General features: G+C 37.7%; 1 protein-coding gene across 1 annotated transcript in view; it reads left to right on the top strand.

Moving 5' to 3' along the window:
* The first annotated feature begins 486 nt into the window (after nucleotides 1-486).
* LOC106868440 (importin-4) overlaps nucleotides 487-19,941 on the top strand; it is a 43,372-nt gene continuing 23,917 nt past the window's right edge. The window contains exons 1-11 of the mRNA XM_014913716.2: nucleotides 487-523; nucleotides 2,524-2,589; nucleotides 3,727-3,828; nucleotides 4,554-4,637; nucleotides 6,782-6,919; nucleotides 7,725-7,778; nucleotides 8,732-8,841; nucleotides 9,427-9,535; nucleotides 12,600-12,738; nucleotides 18,066-18,179; nucleotides 19,429-19,542. Of these exons, the coding sequence (XP_014769202.1) occupies nucleotides 521-523; nucleotides 2,524-2,589; nucleotides 3,727-3,828; nucleotides 4,554-4,637; nucleotides 6,782-6,919; nucleotides 7,725-7,778; nucleotides 8,732-8,841; nucleotides 9,427-9,535; nucleotides 12,600-12,738; nucleotides 18,066-18,179; nucleotides 19,429-19,542 (1,033 nt within the window). The 5' untranslated portion in view covers nucleotides 487-520. The remainder of the gene's footprint in view (nucleotides 524-2,523; nucleotides 2,590-3,726; nucleotides 3,829-4,553; nucleotides 4,638-6,781; nucleotides 6,920-7,724; nucleotides 7,779-8,731; nucleotides 8,842-9,426; nucleotides 9,536-12,599; nucleotides 12,739-18,065; nucleotides 18,180-19,428; nucleotides 19,543-19,941) is intronic.

Raw genomic sequence — 19,941 nt, 5'->3', positions numbered from 1 at the left:
GGCCTTCGTGCGGGTGACACGTAAAAGCACCCACTACACTCTCTGAGTGGTTGGCGTTAGGAAGGGCATCCAGCTGTAGAAACTCTGCCAAATCAGATTGGAGCCTGGTGTAGCCATCTGGTTTCATCAGTACTCAGTCAAATCGTCCATGGAAAGCGGATGTTAAACGAAAATGATGATGATGATGAAATGAAATATCAAAATATTTAAAAATCATAAAAGCTAAAATTAATGTCTTTTTGTTCCCTATTATTAGTGTTGATGTGTTAATGCGCTACTTTGTTTTGTAAAGAAATTAACCTTTTTTTGCCATCAGTCATGGTTCATTTAATTTTGAGTGTGGTGTGTGAATTTCTGTAGAACATCAAACTGCTGTTGTGTTTTCATTAAACCCATTTCCTTGTTCATTTTCTTATACAATACTCTGTTACTTTTTGTCTTGTTTTAAAATTTATTATAAATTTTCTTTGATATTTCCAGCACTCTCTCAGAACTTGTCATCATAACTGGTGATGATGAAATGGTAAGTTACGAAAAGTTTCTGACAGTTATCTTGCACACATGCACAAACATTTCAATGTGACATAGCTTTTTAAAATTTCATTTTATATTTCATTTTTTCATTTTCATTTTATCTAGTTTCAGCTCATGAGCTGTGGCCATGCTGGGGCACTTTAACATTCGTCATGTACCCTTGTTCTCAGACTGTGATCTCAAATGAATGGAGCTCCCACAATCTTTGTGGACATTATATATGAAATGTAACATTAACTGTACTTGGCTAGACACAAAACTTTTTATTACAAACATTGCAACTTTATCAGTAAATATATAATGTTCTGTTTTTCATGTTAAAATATATAGCAAAGCGTTGCTGTTCTGTAAGTCGATGGTGTGTAAGTGTACTGGTTAATTGTCCACTGTAGAGGTGCAATGGCTCAATGGTTAGAGCAGCCGACTCGCAGTGGTGGGATCGCGGTTTCGATTCCTAGACCAGGCGTTGAGTGTTTATTGAGTGCAAACACCTAAAGCCCCATAAGGCTCCGGCAAGTGGGGTGGCGAACCCTGCTGTTCTCTTTCACCACAGCTTCCTCTCTTTCTTCCTGTTTCTGTTGTACCTGTATTACAAAGGGCCAGCCTTGTCACACACTGTATTGCTGAATCTCTCTCAGAACTACGTTAAGGGTACATGTATCTGGAGTGCTCAACCACTAATATGTTAATTACATGAGCAGGCTGTTCCATTGATCAGATCGACTGGATCCCTCGTCGTCATAACCGACGGAGTGCCACGAATTGTCCACTGTCACCTGAACAATCTCATGGTGGTTACCAGACTATAATAATGACAGTTTAAAATTGACACCCTCGGTATTTCAGCTCACAATCAAGATGAATGAAAATAAATATTTAATGTAGTGTTCTACTATAGTGACCTCTTTAGTGGCTCTGATGATAGCTTTAGGTCAACGTTTACAAAACAGGAGTGTAATTGTTTGAATTGATTTCAAAGTATAGCAATTACTTTTTTTCATGAACATAAGGGAAATGAAGGTTGGTGTGAACTTTAGTTGTATTTGAACTCAATGAATCACAATGACTGTTGATTGACATAAAAAGTTATTCTGTTATTTACAAGTCCATAGTACATCATCATTTAACATCCATTGTCCATGCTGGCATAGGTTGGATGGTTTGACCAGGAAGGCTGCACCAGACTCCAATCTGTTTTGGCATGGTTTCTACAGCTGGTTCCCCTTCCTAATGCTAATCACTCCTAGAGTGTAATGGGTGCTTTTACATACCATTTGCCTGACACCGGTATCTGCCACAACTGCAATTTTACTTGGCTTGATGGGTCTTCTCAAGCACGGCATAATGCCAAATGGTCTCAGTCCTGGTCTCTGAAGCCCAACACAACATGTGTGACACTAGTATCTGCCACAACTGTGATTTTATTTGGCTTGATGGGTCTTCTCAAGCACAACATAATGCTAAAAGTCTCGGTCACTAGTCATTGCCTCTGTGAGGCCCAAAGTTCGGAGATCATGCTTCACCACCTCATCCCATGTCTTCCTGGGTCTACTTCTACCACAGATTCCCTCCACTGTTAGGCACCAGCACTTCTTTACACAGCTGTCCTTGTCCATATGCATCACATGACCATACCAGTGCATTTGTCTCTCTTGCACACCTCTTCTTAAAACTGTCCTGTTTTGTCTCTTTTTCTCTCTTGTTTTGCCTTCTCTTTTTCTCTTATTCTGGTTTCTAAAAGTATGCACACAAACATGCATGGTACATTGTATATTAACAGTAAAACAAAACTACTAATTAAATATGTTAGTCTAACTGTTATCGGTTATAAATCAAGCATCTCTATATTTGCAAAATGATCTGTATAATAACAGTTTGTTTCAGACATTGCTACACCTTTATGAAAAAAAAATAAAGAATATATGAAAAGAATAATGTAGTAGTGAAACTTACATTATTCTGTTTCTAATGTATGGTTATATATTTCAGAAACAAGTACAGAAACTTATTCCTCCTGTGATAGAAGTTGTAAAGAAATTGCTTGCTGAAAATCAAGTATGCTTTATTTAATCTTATTCTTATTAACTTGTAACTGTTTTACTCTGAAATTGTTTTAAATAAATGAACATCATAATTATTACAAGATAAAAGTATTCTCTACTTCAGAACCTTTGTTGAATTAACCAGCTGATTGATGTAAAAAAAAAAAGGTGGGGATTTTTAGCGGTCACTCAGTCTGCTTGAAATAACATCTTATTTCTCCCTTAGATGACACTTTTCTGTCTTTAAAATAGAAAGCCCTTGGATAATGTAGTTGTAGATGCAATATTTCTGAAACTATAAGAATTCATGGTAGTCGCAGCTGGAGTTCCTTTGAACATAGGTCTACCCTAGACCAAGCAATTACAATTGTACTGGAAAGAATCCATCTCGCCTATGTAGGTGCAGAAAATGAGTAAAAAATTAAATTAGAAATGTCATCTGTATAAAGTGCTTGACATATTAAATTTTCTGATGTAATTTAACCCTTTAGCATTCAGATTACTATCAAATGTAATACTTATTTAGTGATATAGTTTTGAATTAATCGTGCATTATCTGTAGCTTCAAGATTTTCATTAAGTGATTGCTTATTTTTTTATGAGTAGACTGACATTGTATCATAGGTATGAGAGACTGTATCTAGCTATTTTGAACATAAAATAAATAGAATATTTGGGCCAAATATAACCAGTTTAAATGCTAAAGGGTTAAAGCTATTTATATGTAATGAGAATCATGATTTTTTCCAGTGAGTAATTTACTGCATTCAGATGAATGTAGTTCACCTAAGTAAGCATACTAAGTTTGATGTTGACATCATCTTTAATGTAACAGTCTTTAAATCTGTACTTGTTCTGTTCAGATTAATGAAAAGTAAAGAACACCTTATACTTTATATAATGACTTTAAATCATGTAGCAGGTTTTGTAACTTTATTAAGTCTAGTATCACAATGGTGTAACTAAATCATTCAAATTTTGTGATTAATGTGAAGACTGTTCACTTTTTTCTAACAAGTTGTTTGTTCTCCTCCCCTTCCTCCATTCAAACATGGTCTGTTCTTTGTCCAGAGACATTTTCATACAATTGACTTTTTTTGTTATTCCAAAGACAATTTCCTTTCTGCTAATTTTTTTTTTTTTTTTCCAGGAATGGGCATGCGAAAGCATGGAATTATTTGACAGTCTGCTTGAATTTGAAGTAGCAATTGTTGTCCCTTATTTGAAAAATCTTGTGCAACTCTGTTTAGAGGTGAGCAAAAGCATGTGAAAAGTTTAATTCTACTTTGTTTTAATTTTCTCTTCATCACCATCATCTTGCATCCATTTTTCCATGCATGCATCAATCAGACAAAATTTGTCAAAACACATTTTCTGTTTTGGGCTGCCCTGTCTGTTGACAACCCTCACCCATTTCCAAGCAAGTGTATATTTCCCATGGCCAGGACATGTTTTCTACCGAAGACTGGGAAGGAACACCATAGCTTGTATGATGGTGATGCTGGTTTACAACCATTGTATACTGTCAAGCCAAGGGTATACACACTCATACATACCCATATCTATGCAATGGGTTTCTTTCAGTTTCTGTCTACCAAATCCACTCACAAGGCTTTGGTCAACCCAGGGCTGTAGACACCTAGCCAAGATGCTCTGCAGTGAGACTGAACCCAAGGCCATGTGATTGAGAAGTAAGCTTCATAACCATACAGCCACACTTGTACTTTTTATTTAACTAAAAGTGCCACAACTTATCCATGTGGTCATGTGAAATATTGAATATTAGCTTTAATCAACCATAATTGGTTCATTCAGAAAGGCTGAAACTGGAAAACTTAATACATTTAATAGATATTTTAAATGAATGGATTTTGGAGTAGTTTTGATTTGAATATAATGTGTGTGATACATAAAGTTAAATCTGCATCTTCTAGAAGCATACTTTTGGTATTAAACCAGATTTATTATTTTTTTTAGATAATACCCAGGAAAGATTTGGAAAATATGATTAGAGTGAAAGCAATGAGCACCATTAAGCTCCTTATAACCTTGAAGAAGAAGGTAAGGTGTTTACTTCTTTGAAGAACTGATTAATCTGTAATGGGCTGTGCGATGTGAGGTGATGAGAATGGCTCTCTAGTACCACATTACACAGCCGTTACAGTAAAAGTGAAAATTGATAGAACCATTTATTTGTCATATGGAAAAGGAGATACAACTGCGTAGAATGATTTTGAAGATTTGATATGTTAACCTGTGTGTGTACAGGCAGTCGTGAGAGCAAAATGTATGTGTGTAAGCGTAGATGTATGCTCGTGTTAAAGTATAAGGATGGCAATGAAGATGATGACAGTGAAAGAGTCAATAGCCATTTAAGTGACAAGAAAGTTCATAGACACAAAATGAATAATACCATTTTGTAGTTAGTCATACACGTTAGTTGAAATACTGTATCAAGAAGTTGCGGCCATGATGCTGAGCCAGTTATGGGTACGTGAAGTCCTGACTGTGATGCTGCTTATGGAGTTTCTACCTACACTTTTTCTACAGATTGAAGGGGTTTGTGATTTGTTCACCTTCCTACTTACTATGATTTCGGTTTTTGCAACATTGACTCTAAGACCCTTTGTTTCTAAACTTTGCTTCCACACCTGAAATTTCTTCTAGTTCTGGTAGTGATTCCGCTATTAGAGCAAGGTCATCAGCATAGAGAGGCTGCCCTTGGGAGCTCCGTCTTGAATTCCTCTGTTATAGCCTGTAGGACTATGAGGAATAAGAGGGGACTGAGGACTGGTCCTTGGTGAACCCCTACTTCTACTCGGAATTCTTCACAATACTCGCTGCTGACCCTTACCTTACTATACAGCTCTTATTAGCCGTTTGTCTATCCCTAGTTTCTGCATCGCCTGCCAGATAAGGGATCAGGGGACCACATCAAAGGCTTTCTCCAAGTCAACAAAAGCCAAGTACAGAGGTTTATCTTTGGCTAGGAATTTCTCTTGCAATTGTTTTACCAGAAATATAGCATCAGTAGTGCTTCTGCCTGGCACAAAACCAAACTGCATCTCATCTAAGCAGACTCTCTCCCTAATTAGTTGGGCTATGACCCTCTCCGTGACCTTCATCACCTGATCCAGCAGTTTGATACCCCCTGTAGTTATTTCTATCTAAAGCATCACCTTTACCTTTGTAGCAGTTTTCTATGGAGCTGCTACTCCAGTCATTGGGTATGTCTCCTTCGTGAACTACCTGGTTTACAGTGTGGGTGACTAGATCATAACCCACACCACCAGATATTTTAAGGATCTCAGCAGTGATTCCTGATGGGCCCTGGACTTTTCCTGACTTCATATCTTTAATTGCTTAATCTACCAGGGTGCTTTCGATTCGGGTAGCTGGTCCCTCAACTGGGTCAACATTTGGTAGGCTCTCCTCCTCCCATTCATTCTCCACATATATATAATAGAGGAATTACAAATCTGTTGCTCATCTTTATATTCTCTTAGTTTCAAGTTAGATGATGGAGCCTCTAGTCAATCGAGCTGCTAGAAATAGCAGCCAAATCTTTCAAATCAAATCTTCTTGCTTAAAAAAAAAATATATTGGTTTTTGCTATGCTTGAAAATAAAAATTTGAAAGCCATAGTTAGAATCCTTTTGGTCATAGGTCTACTTAATCAAGGTAGGCTTGATACATGAAACAGTGCTCCATTGTAGACTTATCAGGACAATGGCTTTTGATTTCTAGTCATGATTGCAAGAGTGCATTCCTACTTGATGTTCTAGTTACTTCCATGCTGAACACAAGTGTTTCTTTTCTTGACTAGACTTATATTCCTTGCAAATATTACTGGAAAATGTGAAATAACTAAAATATACAAAAAGAAAAATCTGATATTTGTTTAAACTGTTATTTCAGATTTCATAGTATATGTGCATTTTAGTTTTGTCCTTAAAAATGTGATTATGTATTATTTGATTTCATGAAAGTCTTAAATTGTAAGTCTATGATCCATTCTCTCTTACTCTACTGTTTCTTCACTGACATACAATTAAGTAGATTGAAAAATTAAAATTATTAAAAAGGACTAAAGAAGTGAATATCTTAGTAGCTTTGTGTGTATTTTAAATAGTGAAAATAACTACCATGATGTAATAAATTTTCAACACTTTGAGAATTTGCATTTTATTTTTCTTCTAATTCAGGCTATTCTGAAAAAGAATTTCAATGTGTTGATTATGAATGTAATATTTGAAGAGATTTGTGCTGAAACGGATGATGAGTTTGATATTATGGAAGAAAATGATGAAGAAGCAGATACACCAACCAGATATGCTGCTCAGGTTTGTTCATATAATCTAACCTGTTTCTGTTGATCTTGGCTCAAGACCTAAGAGACACCTTCTTAGAGCTTGTGCCTACCTGTTGACAAACTAGGCCGCTGTTAATGTTTAATGGATACAGAACATTTGATATTTTGTTGTACAAACACAAGCCCTTTTAGACTGAAATTGATTCTATTGATGTTCCTTTTGAATTATTGCAAGTTAGTACCTGTGCAAAGGAAAAGACATCAAGGAGACAATTCCATAGAAATGATGTTCTGGGAAGGAAGGATTGGGTATTGTAATGGGTCGGTGGTGTTGGCTACAACAGGGATGGTGAGTGGAAGATCAACAAATGAGTCGAGAATATCTGATTGAAGATGATACAACTCTAGCTAACTCTGAGGAACAGAGGCCTTTGTAGTAATGATAGAAAAAGCAGAGGGAGGCGATGGTGAAACTGTGGGCCAAAGCCTGATGTATGCCTGAGTTTCAGTATCTTTAATGCCATTGAAAAGAAAAGTTGTACAATGCAAGACAAATCTTTTAATTCTGTACATTTTGGCACCTGTTCCACTCTGAGTGCTTGGTATTAGGAAGGACATCCAGCCATAGAAACCATGTCAAATCAGATTAGCGTCTGGTGCAGCCTCTCAGCTTGCCAGCCCTGGTCAAACTGTCCAACCCATGCCAGCATGAATAATGGACATTAAATGATGATGAATATATTTGATAATCCCACAACTTGTTGTACTCAGAACTCTTTATAAAATTGTTGAATGTGTGTTTCTGTTTTAAGTTTACCATTTATTCTTTGTTTCAGGTCATTGATACCTTAGCTTTACATTTACCACCAGAAAAAGTTATTTCCAAATTGGTAAGTTTCTTAATATCTTAAAAGTTTCTTAGCTCAAAAACACTTTTTTCCCTTGTTTTTTGCCCATTTTTCTATGCCTGGATGGATGGATGGTAAGTTTAGTTGTCGAAACAGCTGCAATTGTAGCTGTATGTCTTTCACACTGCTAACCACTCAACTTTAAACTAAGAAGCCTGTTTTTTGTTTAGTCTATAAAACTGAAGTAGAGTTATGTATCTTGGGTCAGATTAATTTAGTAGCTAACATCAGTGAAACATAAGCCAAATATGTATTCAAATTTTTCTATCCTTAATGTTATGTAGAATAAAATTAAGTTGTAAAGATCAGCCAGTGTTTTAAATCCGGGTTTTATCCCTGTTAATGGGGATGGCTGGATCTTCCTCAATGCCATAGCAACTGCCCTCACACCATCTCGCCTGGTTTTGGGTGTCCTCCTTTTTCAAACCAACCCTCCCAATCTTCTCCTCCACCTGTCCCTCAGTCTACTTCACGCTCCATTTACCTCAAATGCAATTGCTCTCCTCAGAACATGCTCTTCATCCCTCCTCAACACATGGCCATACTACTTCACTCCATTTGCTTTTGCCAACCATTCCACCGATTCCTCCAACCCCAGGATTCCCATCAAATCCTCAGTTCTCATCTTATCAAACAGATGCATTAAGGAAATTGCATTTGCTATTTTGAATTTCTAAATTAATGGTAAGTCATTGTATTTACTGTCAATTGCATATGTTAGTTGTTGGTACTGTATGTAGCATTCAATAATAAAACTATTTGCTCCTAGAAGTCTATCCTCTTAGAATCAAAGTAAAAAAAGAACATTTCTGAATTGAGCAATTTCTATGATTTTTTTTCTTAGATTTGTTCAAAGTAAATGGAGCAATTACTAATTTCAATTGTTTAACTTCAGAATAGTTTCAAAAGATGCTGAATAAAACAATTTATTTTAGCTTCCATTGGTAGAAAATGCTTTGAAAAGCCCAGATAAATTCCGTCGAAGAGCAGCTTACACAAGTCTCGCAATGATTGCAGAAGGTTGCAGCGAATATATCATTAACAAGTAAGTTTTATGCTATTTGTGCAAATGGGTTTTCTCCTAGGATGAAACTGTTAAGGTTGTTAAATAGTGTATGCCTTGTATAAGGTAAAAAGTTCCACCCGTATTCAACTATGACTATTTCTATATCTTAGTTTCTCTATATCAGTAAATATTTGAAAATATGATCATTCACTGCTCCTCACCTCATTCAATTTTTATTTATTTCATAATAAACTAAAAGTTATCTTTGTTTCTTGATACAAAGTAATTTTTTTAAATCAATTTATTTTTTTACAAATGCCTTCATCAAAGTAGTCTTTTCTGTAGAAGTTGCCTTTAATTTCCAGCCATTTTAGTTCATGTCTACTTAGAATCACTGCTATTGTTATGTACCTCTATATAATAGTGAGCCATAACTGTTTTATTATAGACCATTATTTACACACACACACACACACACACACACACACACACACACACACTGTGATGTTATAATTGATGTTGTAATTGTATTGTTATCATTGTATACATGATTGAATCTATAAAGAAAATTAAGATATTTCAATTGTAATAAGCAAATCTCCAACTTGATGTTCTATTTTTTAGCCATCTTCAGTCATTTGTTAGTTGTGTATGTCAAGGAATGGAAGATAATGAAGGTTGTGTGAAGAATGCAGCCTTTTTTGCACTTGGAAGGTTTGCCGAATATCTTCAGGTAAGGAGGAACTTAGGTTGCTATTTTATAAGTAAAGATACAATACTTGTTTCTGTATTTGGTTTGTAAGATTCTTGATGTGAACTCATGTTGAAACCGATTTTTTTTTTGTCATGAGAGGGTCATTATGCCAATTATAAAGAAATACACTGGTTGTTATTATTAGACTGGTTCTATTTCACTTCCTTTATTATTACTGGTGCTAAGATGGCAAGCTGGCCGAATTGTTCGCACATCAGGCAAAATGCATAGCGGTATTTCGCCTGTCACTATGTTCTGAGTTCAAATTCCGCCGAGGTTGACTTTGCTTTCATCCTTTTGGCATTGATAAATTAAGTACTAGTTGAGTACTTGGGGTGATGTAATTGACTATCTCCCTCTTCCCAATTTCTGGCTTTGTGCCTATAGTAGAAAGGATTATTATTACTGGTCTTGTTTCACTTCCTTTATCATCATCATTAGTCGATCGGTTGAGGTGTTGAGCTAGCAGAATCACTAACACACCAGGCAAAATGTTTAGCAACATTTCATCTGTCTTTGTGTTCTGAGTTCAAATTCTACTGAGGTTGGCTTTGCCTATCATCCTTTCAAGGTTAAAATAAGTACCAGTTGAGCACTAGGGTTGACATAATCAGCTTCCCCTTCCCCTGAAACTGCTGGCCTCATGCTAAAATTTACAACCATTATTAGTCAATTGGTTAATCATTTAACCAGTTAACTGATCAACTGTTTGCTTTATCATTTAGTCAGTCAGTCAGCTAGGTTTGTCAAAATCAGTTTGTCATCGTTTTTGATATCTTCAGATGTTTGATTTGTTAATAGTAAAATGACATAGGTTTTATCTTTCATGATTCAGTTGTGAGGTATAGGATGATTACTCTATACCAGGGATCCCAACCGGGGTCCACAGAAGCTTTAAGGGGGTCCATGAGTAAAAAATTGTAATTTGTGGGTCCATATATAAATTTTGTTTACTAAGAGTGGTACCTATATTTTAAAATTCTCAAGATTTGTATTTGAAATTTGTTACGAATATAACATTGTTTCATTGTTAGTTTTACTGACCTACAAAGAAATATTTTATTCCAAAAATTTACATGCGGCAATAAGATAGCTCTTAGGGGGTCCACAAGCAAAATAAGGTTGGGAACCCCTGCTCTATACCAACATTATCAGCTGCATTAACATTCAAAGGCAGCATTTGTCAATTGTTGCTTAATCATTTGCTTCAAAATTTTCAGACATATTCCTTGGTGCCGTGTTCAGTGATAACCCCACAGAAAGTAACCAAAGGCTTGCTTTTCATATGATTATTGCTTTAGTATTCATAAAGTGGTTTCAGTTATTGGGCTGTGGCCATGCTGGGGTATCGCCTTGAAGGATTTTGGTAATCATATCTAACCACATTTACTGCTAAACTTCCATATGTAAAGTATATGGTGATCATGTTTTTTTCCACTACACATCCATACACATGCACATGTGTAGGCATAGATAGCTACAGATTAAGGTGCAAGAAAAATGTTAGCAGGACAAAGAAATCCATACAAATACATATCTATGAACAGTGACTATACACAAACACCTGCACACATGGACAGGCAAGCATGCACGCGTACATACACACACACATGCTCATGCCCGCATATACATTTTTTACTTATTAAAAAGACTGCCACACTGCATGCCCAAGCACACACACGCACACGCACACGCGCACGCGCTCTTCATTTGCTCTCAACCATACTTCCTCTTCTAAGCAAACAAGCATAAGATCAAGTCTCAGACAGATCTTGGAGAGTGGGTGGGGGAGTCAGTGTCACTGAAAAGGTCGTGAACTCTGACGAAGGGACTTTGACTGGTAAACAACCAATTGATTGTTTAACCAATACATTAAACAAACAATTAATTAGACATTTGACAAACAATAAAGTAGTATTGAACCAATGTGTGTATTATTATTGGCATAATGACTCTCCCAACACAATGAGATTTGTTTCAACACAATTCTCATCAAAAATCGATATAATGGCTCTTATTGCTTAAATAGAATTTTAATTCAGTGAAATACAAATTAAGGCCTATTATTTATACAGGGTGTTCCAAAAGTCAACGATGGGTATCAATTTTTAATAACTTCCTTAACCTTACAAATAAATGCATGAAATTTTGATACAAATTAAAGGACATAATGGAAATTAATATGCATAAGTCAAATTTTGCAACACCGAAAAATGACATCGCTTAAATGGCAGCCATTTTCGGCTTCACATGCCCATGCTCTTTCTGAAACTTGCACCATAACACCCTCAAGAGTTTCACACCCTACTTCTCTGATTTCCCTTGATGCTCTCCTTCAGTTGCACCAGGGTCTCTGGTTTATTGCTGTAAACCCTCTCTTTCAGGTATCCCCACAAGAAAAATTTCGGGTTAGTCAAGTCTGGGGAATGTGAGGGCCAGTTGACATTGCCATAGCAGGAGATTATTCTCTCTCCGAAGCACTGCTGTAGCAACTGCATTGTTTCTCTTGCAGTATGAGCAGTTGCCCCATCTTGCTGGAACCATGTGTGAGGTCTACTTTGAATGGCTGGGTGCAAAAAGGTCTCAATCATGGATACCTGAAAGAGAGGGTTTACATCAACAAACTGTAGATCCTGGTGCAACTGGAGAACATCAATAGAAAAATCAGAAGTGGGGTCTGAAATTCTTGAGGGTGTTATGGTGCAAGTTTTGGAAAGAGCATGGGTGTGCGAAGCCAAAAATGGCTTCCATTTAAGTGATGGCATTTTTCATATGTGATGTAGTGGTGTTGCAAAATTTGACTTCTGCTCATTAATTTCCATTATGTCCTTTATATTGTGTCAACATTTTATACATTTATTTGTAAAGTTAAGTTATTAAAAATTGAAACCAGTCAGTGACTCTTGGGACACCTGTACATAAACCTCTTTTTTAATAAGAAGTGCAATAAAGTTTCAACTTTTTTACTATTTTTGTTGTTCTCATTTTCTCTATTTTTGTTTTTAATTCACTTTTGCTTTTCTGATTGTTCTTTTAATCTCAGCCTGAAATCAACAATATGGCACCACATCTTCTTCCTTTGCTTTTTAACAATCTGTTAAAGACACTTCAAGAGAACCCTCAAAATATCAATGGTCTCACAAAAACTTATTATGCTCTGGAGAGAATCTGTGAGAATCTTGGTATGTTTAACTGTATTACTTTGACACATTTATGCTTACACTATTGATTTAATTTTCTAATACTACCATATTGCAGTTGAGCCAGTGGGTTGAATAACACTTAACACATTTAATGTCTAAACACAGCTCTTCACAGCTGTTGTATTTTTCTGTTAGGTAATGTTATTTCTGCTTTTGAGACATAATTTTGCGTTATTTTGACAAAAAGGCTTTTAAGTTCTGATGGATCAATTAATCATCAACTGTTATTTTTTTTTTTTTTTCTCCTCTTTTAAAATGCTTTCTCTCTTTCCAGACCTCATCATCATCGTTAACGTCCATTTTCCATGCTGGCATGGGTTGGATGGTTTGACTGGAGACTGGTAAGCCAGGAGGCTTCACCAGGCTCCAATCTGATCTGGCAAAATTTCTACAGCTGGATGCCCTTCCTAACGCCAACCACTCCGAGAGTAGTGGGTGCTTTTTGCATGCCACTGGCACGGGAGCCAGTGAGGTGGCACTGGCATCGAGCATGTTCGGATGGCGCTTTTTACGTGCCACCGGCACAGGGAGTCAGTCAGGCAGCTCTGGCAGCAACCCACACATGAATGAATGGTGTTTATCGCGTGCCACCAGCACTGGTAATGGCCACAACTACACTTTCCATTTGATTTGATTTTGATTTACTTGACTCAATAGATCTCCTCAGGCACAAAATGTCGCCCAACAATTCAAAGGTACTTTTTAAATGGGCTGGTTATGCGACGGCTGTGATCTCACTTTCCTTGCCAGGTTTTCTCAATCACAGCATATCTCCAGAGGTCCCAGTCTTTCATCATTGCCTCTGTGAGGCTCAACATTCGAAGGTCCTGCTTCACTACCTCATCCCATGTCTTCCTGGGTCTCCCTCTTCCACGGGTTCCTTCCACTATTAGGAAGTGACACTGACACTTCTTCACACAGCTCTCCTCATCCATATGTAGCACATGACCATACTAGTGCAGTTGTCTCCACATTTGATGCTTCTTATGTCCAACTTTTCTCTCAGGGCGCTTACACTGTCATTTATGCACACTGACATTACACATCCAGCGGATCATACTAGTTGCATTTCTTTCAAGCCTACGCATGTCTTCAGCAGTCACGGCCCATGTTTCACTGCTGTGTAGCATAGCAGTTAGCACACATGAATCGTACAATCTACCTTCCACTCTGAGCGAAAGGCCCTTTGTCACCAGTAGAGGTAGGAGCTTTCTGAAGTTTGCCCAGGCTATTCTTATTCTAGTGGCAACGATCTCTGAGCATCGACCCCCAACCACAGTCTTGATCTCCTAGGTAGCGGAAGCTATCAACTACTAGTTTCTTCCCCTGGCATGATGGAATCTGTTTTCTGAGCATTTTCAGGGTTTATTGCCCCTGTGCATCTGCTGCACACAAAAGCTATCTTCCCGGTTAACCTTCCTTTGATGTTGCTGCACCTCTTATGCATCCATAGCTTACACTGGGTACATCTTATGGAGTTTCTACCTACACCTTTTCTACAGATCAAGCAGGGCCTTCTACCTGAAGGGGTTTGTGATGTGTTCACCTTCCTACTTACTAGGACTTTGGTTTTTGCAACATTGACTCTAAGGCCCTTCGATTCTAAACCTTGCTTCCACACCTGAAATTTCTTCTAGTTCTATCAGCATAGAGGAGCTCCCAGGAGCAGCCTGTCTTGAATTCTTGTTATTGCCTGGAGGATTATGATGAATAAGAGGGGGCTGAGGGCTGATCCTTGGTGAACCCCTACTTCTACCTGGAATTCTTGGCTACACTTGTTGCCAACCCTTACCTTACTGACAACATCCCTGTACAGCTCTTATTAACCACTTGTCAATCCCAAGTTTCCGCACCGCCCACAAGATAAGGGATCGTGGAACCCTGTCAAAGGCTTTCTCCAAGTCAAAAGCCAAGTACAGGGGTTTATCTTTGGCTAGATATTTCTCCTGCAGCTACCGTACCAGGAATATAACATCAGTGGTGCTTCTACCAGGCACAAGACCGAACTGCATCTCATTTAAGCAAACTCTTTCCCTAATTAGTTGGTCTATGACCCTCTCTGTGACCTTCATCACTTGATTCAGCAGTTTGATACCCCTGTAGTTATTTCTATCTAAAGCATCACCTTTACCTTTGTAGCAGTTTACTATGGTGCTACTACGCCAGTCATTGGGTATGTCTCCTTCGTGAACTACCTGGTTTTCAGTACGGGTGACTCGGCCCTGGCCCACACCACCAGATATTTTAAACATCTCAGCAGTGATTCCTGATTGGCCCTGGGCTTTCCTAACTTCATATCCTTAATTGCTTAATCTACCAGGGTGCTATCTATTCAGGTAGCTGGTGCCTTGACTGGATCAACATTTAGCAGGCACTCCACATTCAGCAGCCTTTCATAATGGCTTCTCCAAGCCTTTCTTTTCAGAACCATTAAAAGCAAGTGCACCATCATCCATGCAGGCACATTTCTCTCCTGTGAAATCACAATGTTCTCTCACATACTGTCTTGCAATCTGAAATACTTCAGTTCATTGGTCCTCACATCGCTGAACATTGGCAAATTTCTCTTCTGCTTCTCCCTTGGCTATGTACACCTGTCGCCCAGCCTCCCTTCTGGCTATGTGGTACAGTTCTTTGCTACCCCTACTCTTCCAGGATTTCCAGGCCTGTTTCTTTGCTTTAATGGCCTTGTCTACTGTATTAATCCACCACCACGTTACTCTAGATCTGGAATGGACTTTACACCACCTGCAGATTTGGTCTGTGGTGCTCAGTAGGCTGTCCTGTAGGAATTTCCAGTTACCCTCTATATCCGAAGTCTGTAGCTCTTCCTCCCTCATCAAATTTCTCAGTGAGGATGTCCCTAAGTCTCTGACCATGTGAAGGCTTCTTTAGCTTCCAAATCCTTTTCTGGATTGGTCTGCTTCTTGGCATCCTTCTGGCCTCGAGTCTAAAGTCACTAATAACTAGTCTATGCTGGGGGCTACATTCTTCACCAGGGAGGGTCTTTGTATTTAAGAGCAACCCTGCATCCCACTGTCTGGTGAGGATGAAATCAATCTGGCTAGCAGTCACCTGATTGATATGTTATCAGGTGACTCTCTGGCTTCCTGAAGTTAGTGTTGCAGATTAATAGGTTGCATGCATCACAACTCCAGTAGCCTAGTTCCCGCTTCGTTTCAGGAACCAGTTCCATGGCCCCTGTGAACACCATGGAAGATACCGAATTGCTGTCTGACATGTCCAATAAAATCTCCTGCCGCAAAGATGAGGTCATTGCCACTTGTCTTTGAGGTGTCATGTAGAAGGGTGTCATAAAAGTGGTCCTTCTGTTCGTTTGGTTGGCCTGCTTGTGGGGTGTTGGTAGAGATAATTGTAGCTATACTATTCTGCAGGACTAGCCTGAGTTTAAGCTACTCTGACTACCTCTGACCTTATCCTCCCATTTCTCTGCAAGGAGTATGCCTTCACCTCTTACTCCATCACTGTTACTTTCCCAGAAGATTTTATACCTATGTGCCTTGCCTGTGAGGACCCTGGCTGAAGTTCCTCTCCACCTTACCTCTTGTATACAGCATACATCAACATGTCTCCATTCAAGCATCTCTGCAATTTCACTAGACCTACCTTTCAGTGTGTCTACATTGACAGTGCCAACTCTAAAAACAGGGAAAGGAATGTGGGAGGGGAGATGTTATTCAGTACCTGAAAAGGTTTTCGTGTTCTTGTTAAATACATATAAAATGGTTGGTATTAGGAAGGGCATCCAGCCATAGAAACCGTGCCAAAGCAGATAGTAAAGCTAGGTGCATTCAAATGGCTTGCCCACTGTTAAATTGTCCAACCCATGCCAGCATAGTTAAATGATGATGATGAAAGTTTAACAGCAATTTCTCAACATTTAGTCTGTTAAATTGTTTTGTATATACAGGCTTTGATTTAATTCAGAAAGCAATTAGTTTACAGCAGAATGTTTTTCTTACCTCTAACAGCTCAACTGTAAAATGTAGCAAGCACTGTTCTTTACTTCATGACTCAACAGTCTTGATCTCGTAACTCTACAATTAATTCATCACAATTAACCTTTCTGTCAGTATTCTCTTCTAAATTCTGTATCATCCTGGTGTGTCTGCTTTCCATTCTAATATGTGTTAGACTACCATTGGCAGCAATTCAGTTGGACATATTTCTATACTGATATTAGAATTAGTACTTTATAACTGATCAAATCAACATGGGTAGTAGTAATTTTAGTTGAAGGTAAAATATAATGCTTGATGTACCATATACTCTATAAATCTGTTCTTTTAACTATTTAGCTTCTATATACAACTCTAAAATGACATACCTCCATTTTGAATGAATCTGATCTTATTTGCTGCTCATTTTTATCACTCTATAAGTCATTTAACGTCTGTTGTCCATGCTGGCATGGGTTGGATGGTTTGACTGGGCTGGCACACTGGAAGGCTGCACCAGAATCCATTCTGATTTGTTTTAAAATTCATTAACTCTTCCCATTGGACATATATCAAAAAGCTCTTAAAATAAAAATCTAGTAATTAAAGTGATTTCCCTATCCATCTGCCAAATTGTTTTCAAGGCATAAGAGTGGCTGTGTGGTAAGTAGCTTGCTTACCAACCACATGGTTCTGGGTTCAGTCCCACTGCGTGGCACCTTAGGCAAGTGTCTTCTACTATAGCCTTGGACTGACCAAAGCCTTGTGAGTGGATTTGGTAGACAGAAACTGAAAGAAGCCCATCGTATATATGTATATATATATATATATATATATGTGTATATATATATATATATATGTATGTGTGTGTGTATATGTTTGTGTGTCTGTTTGTCCCCCCCCCCAACATCACTTGACAACCGATGCTGGTATGTTTACGTCCCCCCATAACTTAGCGGTTCGGCAAAAGAGACCGTTAGAATAAGTACCAGGCTTACAAAGAATAAGTCCTGGGCTCGATTTGCTCGACTAAAGGCGGTGCTCCAGCATGGCCACAGTCAAATGATTGGAACAGGTAAAAGAGTAAAATTAAATCAAATTCACTCGAGGTCAGAAATTTTGAGGGAGGGTGCATGTCAGTTATATGAACCCCAGTGCTCAACTGGTACTAATTTTATTGACTCTCTGAAAGGATGAAAGGCAAAGTTAACCATTGTGGAATTTGAACTCAGATTGTAAAGACAGACAAAATGCCTCTGAGCATTTTGCCTGATGTGTTAATAATTCTACAAGTTCGCAGTCTTATTTAATTCACATATTATGAATCATGTCTTTTTTTATTTCAAGGTGAAGCTATTCTTCCTTTCTTACCGGATATTATGGATCATCTGATGAATGTATTGAAGACATCATCCAGCTTAAAAACCAAAGAAGTTGCAGTCAGTGTTATTGGAGCAGTTGGTAAGTTAAAAACTCTGTTAAATTCTTCAAATCTTTACATTGCGTTTAATTGGTGTGTTCTATAACATGTTAAAGTTTTTACTGTCCAGTTGTAAATTCTGTTGTTTTCTTGACTCTTAATTATGTCAACTAGTATGTGTACGTTATCAAGAGTAATAGTGGATCCTTTTTTAAATTCCACTATCCAGATATTAAGTTTTGTGTTATGCTTTTACCCTTTTATAATTCTTATATAAGTGGCTGGCTACCCTCTCAGAGTGGCTGGCATTAGGAAGGGCATCCAGCTGTAGAAACTCTGCCAAATCAGATTGGAGCCGGTGTAGCCATCTGGTTCACCAGTCCTCAGTCAAATCGTCCAACCCATGCTAGCATGGAAAGCGGACGTTAAACGATGATGATGATGATGAAGTAACAGCTGTTGCACTGCTATTTACACCAGTTTCCTACCTTACCAGTGTTACTAAACATCAAAATACAAACTATATATTTCAAAGAAACATACATTACCCTCCTGGCTGCTGTCCTTTCAAAGGCAATTTGAAGTCTCAGATGATCTCTTATTACAACCATATATGTGCTGTATTGTCAAAATTATATAACAGATTAGGTTTCCACTTTTATATTCATAAAGTACTTCAGCACTTCATAAACTCTATATAATTAATATGCAAGTTTGATACACTTTTCAGTAACTTGCATTGTTCTCCTGTTGTGACTATCATAATGTTTACTTTGAATTTGCAGATCATATACTGCATCTAAGTAATTGAACTTATCTCCCCAGCTATCCTTGTCCCATATCAGTGCTATTGCCCCTTACCCTCTAGATCCAACATAAAGTAATTTGTCTTCAGATCTTTCTGCATATCTTTCCCTACTTCAATCACTAACCTTAAAAATCTTTGGCTTTAACCCTTTAGCATTTAACCTGACCAAATCTGGCCTAAATATTCAACCTGTTTTGTGTTCAAATTGACCAGATCTAACCTCTAACACCTACTCTACAATGTCCTTTCAAAACCATACAAGCGCATCATTGAAATCTTGAAAGTACAAAATAATGTGATTAATTTGAAACAGTGTAAATAAATAAGCATTAGATTTGACAAAGGAACCTGACTGTTAAAGGGTTAAGCAGCCAATGAATCATTGATAGGGTATTAATAGTTTTTGTATGTTGGTTTGAAATGTTGATAGTTTTGTCAATCCATTTGTGACTTATTTTCTATTTTGATTTTACTTTTCATAGCCAATGCTGCTGGTCAAGGAATGCAGCCTTATTTTCAGACGGTACTCAATGATGTAAATGAGATTCTCAACGTAGACAATGAAGACTTTCTTACTTTACATGTCCAAGCTATTGGTATGTTATAATTGTACTCATGAATGAATTTGACAACTTGTCTACTTTGTAGGATTATTTCTCTATTTTAAATTTTGTTTGATTTTGTATTTCTATTATATATGTTATATTAGTTTCAAATTTTGGCATAAAACCAGGAATTTTGTTGCGGGGAGCAAGCCGATTACATGGAGCCCAATTCTCAGCTGGTACATAGTTTGACTCTGAAAGGCAAAGTTGACCTCAGCGGAATTTGAATTCAGAATGTAAAGACTGATGAAATGCCACTAAGCATCTTGTCTGATATGCTAACAATTCTGCCAGATTTCCCTGTTAGACCTTTTTATTTAATTTGGAACAGTAAACTTCCAAAGTCCTATGTTTCTAGACTTCCTCAGTTTTAACTTCTTGATAACATTA

Source organism: Octopus bimaculoides, chromosome 1 (assembly GCF_001194135.2).
Source record: "Octopus bimaculoides isolate UCB-OBI-ISO-001 chromosome 1, ASM119413v2, whole genome shotgun sequence".
Classification (NCBI taxonomy): Eukaryota; Metazoa; Mollusca; class Cephalopoda; order Octopoda; family Octopodidae; genus Octopus; species Octopus bimaculoides.
This window is presented reverse-complemented; position numbering and strand designations above follow the sequence as displayed.